At 39.9% G+C, this 8,760-nt stretch overlaps 1 protein-coding gene across 1 annotated transcript; it reads left to right on the top strand.

Annotated features, from left to right (window-relative positions):
* Positions 1 to 4,580: 4,580 nt before the first annotated feature.
* Positions 4,581 to 6,019, top strand: LOC113500088 (protein ALP1-like). Its single transcript, XM_026880760.1, has one exon. It carries the CDS (start codon positions 5,075 to 5,077, stop codon positions 6,005 to 6,007), a length of 933 nt encoding a protein of 310 aa, XP_026736561.1. The 5' UTR covers positions 4,581 to 5,074; the 3' UTR covers positions 6,008 to 6,019.
* The last annotated feature ends 2,741 nt before the right edge of the window (positions 6,020 to 8,760 follow it).

Below are 8,760 nucleotides of genomic sequence, written 5' to 3'. Positions count from 1 at the left end.
GTTTTCTTTGCTCGTTTTTTCTTGTGTTCATCTAATGACAGGCGATGTTAAAACGGAACGAATTTGGAAGGAATTGTGCAGCTCGTGCTCAATAAGATCCGATGCGAGGATAATGTTATGGGTCATTCTAAGTTAAGAGGTAATTCGTTGTATGAAATGGCGGCACGGGTTTTTTTTATACCCTTCTCATCAAAAAAATCGAAACACCTCGCATCTTATGATTTAATAAGGATTATAAGAAAAATGTGTATATTTAGGAATAAATGTAAACTGTCATTTAATAGTGAGTTGTATGAGGTTTTTAAATCCTAATGTTTATGTTTTAAATTCAAATTAAGTCTTCATAGGTTTCGTATTTTGTATAATGAGTAATTTTTACCCTGTATTGAATATAAAGGAAATGGGTAAAACAACACGCGTAAATGAAAAGAAATGTAATAAACGTTTATTTAATAACTTGTATTCCCTCCGCGAGCTCTTATTACTGCTTCCATACGGTTCTTCATCGATCGGATGAGAGTCACGATCACATGTTGTTGTATATCATCCCATTCCTCTTGGATTGCATTTAGCAGCTGGCTAAGTGTTTCTGGGGCTGGATCTCTTGCTCGAATTCGTCTCTTTAATTCATCCCATAGATGTTCAATGGGATTCAAGTCCGGGCTTCTTGCTGGCCATACCATAATGGAGATACCGACTTCGGTAAGATAATCTCGTACGACGCCCGCGGACGCTGTAGCATTGTCGTGCATGAATATGAAGTCGTTGCCAATAAAATGTGCATAGGGCATCACATCAAGACACTTTTCGATGTACCGATGAGAGTTTAGTGCAGGCAGCCTTGGCCCAGACACAAAGGCAAGTTCTGTCTTACCGTCGGCGCTGATTCCTCCCCAAACCGTCCACGAACCGCCACCATAGCTGACCTTTTCTTCAATGCAGCATTGTGCAAAGCGTTCTCCATCTCTTCTGTAGACCTTGTTCCTTCCGTCGTTACCATATAGCATAATTTTACACTCATCAGAAAACAGTACTTTGCTCCACTGAAGGTATGACCAAGTTAGATGCTCGCGTGCAAAGTTAAGGCGCGCTCTTCGATGGTCTGCAGTTGATTTCGGCCCATTCGCTGGCTTATGCGGTGCCAATCCGCGTTCCTTCAACCTTCTTCTTATTGTAGAGTCACTTACAGCTACTCTTCGTACAACGCGAAGCTGCTGCTGCAGTTGAAAAGCGTTAAGGCGTCGATTTCGTAAAGAAGTTGTTACAATAAATCGATCATCTCACTCAGAAGTGACCCGATTCCTGCCAGATCCTGAACGGCGCGTGAACGAACCAGAACCAGTCTCCCGATAGCATTTGTAGACTCTATGATCAGATGATACTTATACACTCACCGGCACGGAAACTTGGCCACGTAGAAATTTGACGATAATTCTAAATTGGAACTTATATTGACACTAAATTAAAGTAAGATAAGTCTATTGGCTATTTTTTATGATTTTAAACATTCTTTTTCTCAAGTACACTACACCAAAATACTGTTTTTTTTTTAAACTCAATTTTTCAGAAAACGATGAACTTTACACTATCAGTTTCAATACACTATGGATTGAAAAACAACTGTATGTTTGTTGTTTTTTTGTGTTTTTAATATTGGGTGTTCCCTCCTCTAGCTCTCATAACCGCCTGCATGCGCTCTGGCATGGATGATGTTCCGGATATCCACTTGCTGTATGCTATCCCAAGGAACCAGTGCTGCATTCCGAAGCTGATTTAGAGTATTGGGGCGGTTGGAGTTTGCCTTAATTTTTCTTTTAAGCATGTCCCAGACATGCTCTATTGGATTTAAGTCTGGGCTACGAGCTGGCCACTGCAATTTTCTAATACCGACCTCCTCAAGGTATTCCTCGACACAATGTGCAACGTGCGGACGAGCGTTATCATGCATTAGGAGAAAATTGTTTTCTTCTATGAAGCCTGTGTAAGGCAAAACGTGTTCCTGAAGGATTTCTTCAATGTATCGGGCTGCAGTCAAGCGGTTATTGACGATGACCAGCTCTGTGCGAGCGTCGGAACTTATTCCTCCCCAAACCATTATTGAGCCGCCATGAAAGCTCTCAGTTTGCGTGGTGGTTATTGGTAAAAATCGCTCTCCTCTTCTTCTCCACACTCGTTCTCGACCGTCTGGAGTACGCAAAGCGATTCTACACTCGTCAGTAAACAGTACTCTAGCCCATTGCTCGTGTGTCCAGTTGACGTGTTGTCTAGCAAATTGAAGTCGAGCTACTCGGTGTTATCTGAGAAGAAGCGTGCTGGTCTACGGGCTTTTAAATTCACTTCCTCCATTCGTCTTCTTACCGTACGCTCGCTAACATTGACACCCCTCGTGATTTGAAGCCTGTGGCGTATCTCAACCGCTGTAAGGTAGCGATTTCTTAAGATTGCTAGCGTAATAAAGCGATCGCCCCGTACATATGTGCATCTGACGCCACCACTTCCTGGCCTACGAGAGTAGCGACCTGTCTCCTGATATTGTTTCAATGCATATTGCATCGAAGAACGGGGTACGTTATGTACTAAAGCAACTTCACGCTGTGTTAGCCCTTGGTCGATTAGTGCTACGGCTTGTGCAACCTGAGCTGGTGTTAGTGGCATTTTTTTTTGTTCAAAACACGGCTAGTTATTGAATTCAACACACAATATCACAAATTTGACACAGCTGAAAAGAAAAGCTTCACAAAACACGATTTCAAAACTTGAACTTATTCGCTCAAATGACCCGATTCGACTAAAAATTAAACTATCGCACAGAATGCACTCAAACATAATGAATTACCCTCTTGAACTAAGGGTAAACATTTTTTGTACCCACCTTCATAAAGATTAATCATTAGAAACACTTAAAGCTCTTGTTATCGCAGAATACGCGCTTGGCCAAGATTCCGTGCCGCTGAGTGTATGATTTCTGATTGCATCGGCGTCAAAGGTGTCAATATCTGTCACGGGTTTAGTTCTGCGTTTCTTCTTCGGAGTACGTAAAATATTATCTTCCATGCCAGTCGAGCCGAACATTTCTTTATTAATATTTGTTATCGTTCATCGCTAACTCCAAGGGGCCAGGCCACAACAGTGCGTTGCGGCGTCGCATCGCAAAAACAACATTGCACAGCTATGCGATGCGATGTCGCAACGCAAAAATTTCATCGGATACGACATCGTACGACAAGACGCTAACCGTCAGTTCAGTTTCTAGTGAGACATGGACCGCACTGCGCGTGTTCTACTTCTGCTTGCGGTTAAGGCGTATTAAGAAAAAGAAACAGAAACGAAAGTACTGGGTGCACCCATTACTGACAATTATGAATAAAGATGCAAAACACTTCAAAAGGAAATATGAGGCGCTAAAAGTGGACGAGGTTAAATTTTTCGATTACTTTAGGATGAGTGTAGTAAGTTTTGAAGAACTTCTTAGTTTGATAAAGCCTCATTTACAAAAGAAATACATAAATAAGAAACCCATCGAACCTCTGGAGATGCTGGGATTAACTATAAGGTAAGAAAAAAATAAACTATTTTTACTATAATCATACTGTTTAATCATTTTCATTTTAATTTAATGTTATTCAAAACTCGTATTCCGATTGTGTGTCATTCGTCAAATTTGTTAGTTCCTCATCGAAATGAATTTGTTCTGGCTCATTTACATCATCATTCCTTGGCGTTTGTGGAGACGATTGCATAGGTGCCGGTGATGTTTCGCATCCGCTTTGGAAGGCACTGCGTTGAATGGATGTTTGATAGCCACTCTGCATAGGCATTTGAGCTGATTGGTAGCCACTCTGCATAGACATTTGAGCTGTTTGATAGCCAGTCTGAACAGTTGTTTGAGATGTTTGATAGTTTGCTTGGACGGATGTTTGTGAAGTTTGATAGTGGCTGGGATAGTATTGTAGGTTGTTGTGTGTGAGGATGGATGATGGTAAAGAATGTAGTCGAAGTTTGAAGGATCAGTTTATTACGTAACACAGTTCAGTTCACAACACAAAAGAGTTCCACATGAAGAGAAGGAGTGGTAGAAGTATATTAGGATGAACAGAAGGCAAAGCAGATAGTTAAAGACAACAAAAAATGGGAAAATTCGTTTAGCGTAAGCACGGCGTAGCTAGTAAGCATACGGAAGTATTCGAAGCGGTAGCGGTAGGCTAACTGGTGTGCTGCGAGATGCGCGTGCGTATCGCGCAATCGTGTTCTCTCGCTCGCACCTAACGGCCGTTACATGAGCGCGGGATCTCGCTCACACCCGCGGGCAAGTGCGCCGGGCCGACCAGTTCTTAAACAATAGGCCGCGTCATATCTGCGATCGCGCAACTGATAAGAAACTACTACTAATACATAAGATCTGTTTGTCTGATATTTTATTGATACAAAATTTTGAAATATGTAAATAAAAATGATTCTATATAATGCAATGCGCTTAATATGTTTATGTTTGGTTAGTTAATAAGTTACTTATTTTATATTATTATATGTATATGATTTTAACAATTTATTTTATTTAATCGACACATAACATTCGCCAAATATAAATTTTACTATTACTAATTTTGACAAATTTGAAAAATTATTAAGTTAAGTGGGCACTACAGTATGATGGTTGGTGTAAATCACTTAATATCTGTAGGACACGACTTTGGAAAATTATTGTTTGATTATCATTCAATTTTTCCAATGATGGCAAAATTCCTTTAAAAAAGATAAATGTCTACTTTCAGGTGTTTTTAAAGCAGCTATATTATACTTCTCAAATTCGTCTTCGTCAATTTTTCTTTTACGCGATGCAGGCTGGTAACGTGGCATGACAGGTTGCTGGCTTTGTTGGGTTGAGGTGCTTGGTCTTATTTCTTCATCGTCAAGACTTGATGTTGTTTTATTTTGAGAATTCTTTTTCAGAAATAGGAGCTGGTCGTATAGATGATATTGTTTAATTTTTTTGGCCCCAGCTCCGGATTTACATTGCTCGTTTATTTTTTTTTCGTATTTTGTAAAATTATCCTTGATTCCTCTCCATTTCTTTATGACATCGTTACCTAAAACAAATATGACGAATAATGATTTATTGTCTTGTTTCAGGTACCTGGCGACGGGAAATACTTTTAAAGATATGCATTTCACATATTATCGTGGAAAATCTACAATAACAGGAATAATAAAATTTGTTTGTCGTATTTTATGGAACATTCTTAAAAGGTTGGAATTACCAAAAATTACAACAGAGCTGATGGAACAAATTGCTCAAGAGTATGAAAAAAAGGCCAACTTTCCTAATTGTATAGGAGCGCTAGATGGAAAACACATTCGTATATTGAGCCCGGATCACAGTGGATCCCTATTTTTCAATTATAAAAAATATAATTCCATTGTTCTATTAGCACTTGTTGATACGAATTACAAATTTATGTATGTCGATATAGGTGCATATGGTAAGGAATGTGACTCCACTGTTTTTCAGAACTCAAATCTATACGACTTATTAAAAAAAGATCAATTATCTATACCTCCGCCAAAACCGTTACCTGGCTTTCAAAAAGAAATTCCTTTTGTCTTCGTGGCGGATGAAGGATTACCACTGACAAATAATATAATGCGCCCATATTCTGGGAAGTTTTTATCGATAGAAAAACGAGTTTTTAATTACCGTTTGAGCCGAGCCAGACGATATGTTGAGAGCGCTTTTGGCATACTCGCAAATAAATGGCGCATATTTCATCGACCCATTAATTTTTCTTACGATTTCACAATAGACATTATAAAAGCATGCTGTGTTTTACACAACTTTGTATTGAATCGAGATGGCGCACAAACGTTTGAAGAAATGATTATTGACGATTCTTTGCAAATTTTACACGAAACAACACATAAAAGTAGAACAGGAGCTAACATAATCAGAAACTACAGAAATTTTGTAATTATTTTAATAGTAACATTGGAGGTCTTAGTTGGCAGTTAACAAAAATATAAATGTTTGTAAGTACTTACCGAGTTTTGTTTTCAACACTATTTAACTCCTCAAAATTTGAATATAAACTTGTACACACTTCCCTCCATGCTTCTGTTTTTAAAAATTTGTCTTTGAATTGTGATATAGTTTTGTCCCAAAGGACGGGACGTTCGTAAATTAAAGATATCAGGTGGTCGACATCGTACTGCGCCATATCGCTTAAAAAACACGTGCAGGTCGTTCAAAGTATGGACACCGACTAAACGGCAAAGCGTTGTCGCATCGCAGATTTGTACGTTGCGGCAGCGCATCTGAAATTTCCACGATGCGTTGTGCGGCGTCGTTGATTTTTGCGATGCGACGCCGCAACGCACTGTTGTGGCCTGGCCCAAGCGCCTGAGAAACGCGTTCTTGTACTTGTTCGACAGGTACCAGGGGTCCGCAATTTTGCCGCTCCCGCTCAAAGTAATCTTGCAGCTTGATGATTAACTCAAGGGCTCCACTTTTCAATGTTTGTCCACTTTTATTCATTATTATGCACCAAAAGTAAAAAGAACGCAATACAAAACACAATCGAAGTCCGATTTAGCGCCGATGTCAGTTTGAAAAGCAGAAACAGTCCATTAAACGAAAGCCGGGTAATCAAATAAAAACAGATCGAAAACACTTGAAGAACGTGGTCTATGCGCACGAAACGACAACAGACGACTGTTTTAGCGTCACAAAATGGCGGCCCATAACGCCATTTAGGGTTACCATTTTCAACCTAAATATAAAAATGCTACTTTCTTTCGCGCGTTCGTTTTGGTCAAAGTTTTATTTTTATATTTCATAAAAGTTATCTTATAGTACATTATTTTCAAATTCTTAAAAAGAAAAACAAAAAGTAATATCAAGTGAAAACAAACAAGTGAAGTCAAAAGTGAACATTGAAGTGAAGCGGACATTGTTGCACTTCAAGAGACCTGGCTGCTTCCGCACGATATACCGTTCCTGGGAACCATTGATGACTCATTTTCATATACCGGTAACTCTGCTGTGGATATGTCTGCTGGAATTGTTAGAGGTAGGCCATATGGCGGGGTCGCCCTGCTGTGGAGGAAGTCTGCCTTTCCGTCGGTGTCAGTTATTGCGTGTAGAAGTGTTCGGCTTGCCGCGATCAAGTTAGTGCTTAACGATAGGTCGATCTTAGTTATAACTGTGTATATGCCAACTGACTCTTTTGAAAACTTGACCGAGTTTACGGAGTGTTTGAGTGAATTACACGCCATAATCGAGAGTAGTGAAGTGGAAACTGTATTTATTCTGGGGGACTTCAACGCGCACCCAGGTGAGCTGTTTTCTAATGAATTATTATCGTTTTGTGCTGAACAGATGTGGTCGTGCGTGGACATGGAACTTTTACCTCCCGACGCGTTTACGTTTATTAGTGAGGCGCATGGGTGCCGGCGCTGGCTCGACCACTGCGTGGTGACGGGTTCAGCGCGACGTACAGTAGTTAATGTGTCTATTCTGCACGACGCCTATTGGTCCGATCATTTTCCTTTAATGGTGGAATGTAACCTACATTTAATTTTACCTAAAAGTCAAATAACTGGGTCAGCATTAATTAATCAAATAAACTGGGGTATTAGAAACAATGAACAAATTGAAATGTATTTTAATTATTGTAACTCAGAATTAAAACAGTTAGATTTTCCATCAGAGTTTACTTATTGTGCGGATCGAATGTGTGATAATAAGTCTCACAGGTTAATATTAAATGAAATGTACAAGAGCATAGTAAATATTTTGACTAAAGCCGCTAAGCGAAGCTGTAATAAAAATAGACCTAAGAATAAGAAACATAGACATGTACCGGGCTGGAACAAGTTCGTCAGTGACGCTCACAGGAAGGCGCGACTTTGTTTTCAGATTTGGATAAACAATGGTAAACCTAGTTGCGGGCATGTGTACAGAGACATGTGTGAATCTAGAAAAGTATTTAAATCTAAATTAAAATATTGCCAAAATAATGAACAACAGATTAAAATGAATATTATTGCTGAGCATCATGCAAATAACAATTTTAGCGATTTCTGGAAAAATACAAGAAAGTTAAACCCTATGTCAAGCCGCCCCGTGAGTGTCAGTGGTGCGCATGATCCCCGGGACATAGCCTGCGCCTTTCAGCGCCATTTCAAGGTCGAATCACCGCTCGGGCCCGCGTCTCGGGTGCTCGCTGCTGTGGGTCGCCCCGGAGACGTTACCGTCAGATTTTCAGCCAAAGATGTGGCCGCTGTTATAAAAAGGATGGTTAGAGGTAAGTCTCCGGGCCACGATGGACTCAGCATTGAGTATCTGAAGTACGCGGGTGTACATCTACCAAGGGTTCTCGCTTTGTTCTACAATTTATGTATAAGTCACAGTTACCTGCCTGATGATTTAATGTACACCGTAGTAGTTCCTATTGTTAAAAATAAAAGTGCTGATTCTTCTGATATTTCAAATTATAGACCCATCTCGCTAGCAACAGTCGTAGGTAAGGTACTGGACAGTTTGCTTGACCAACAGTTGGAAAAGCACCTAGTTCTGAACGATGCTCAATTTGGCTTTAGGTCTGGCCTTTCAACTGAAAGTGCTATCCTCTGTCTCAAGCAAACTGTTCAGTACTACACAGACAGGAATACGCCTGTATATGCCTGCTACTTAGATCTGTCAAAAGCATTTGATACAGTAAATTATGAGAAGTTATGGCAGAAAGTGCGATGCGAAACGAAGTT

Source organism: Trichoplusia ni, chromosome 13 (assembly GCF_003590095.1).
Source record: "Trichoplusia ni isolate ovarian cell line Hi5 chromosome 13, tn1, whole genome shotgun sequence".
NCBI classification, from domain to species: Eukaryota; Metazoa; Arthropoda; class Insecta; order Lepidoptera; family Noctuidae; genus Trichoplusia; species Trichoplusia ni.
Note: the sequence above shows the minus strand (reverse complement) of the source record. Positions and strands in the feature narration are given on the sequence as shown.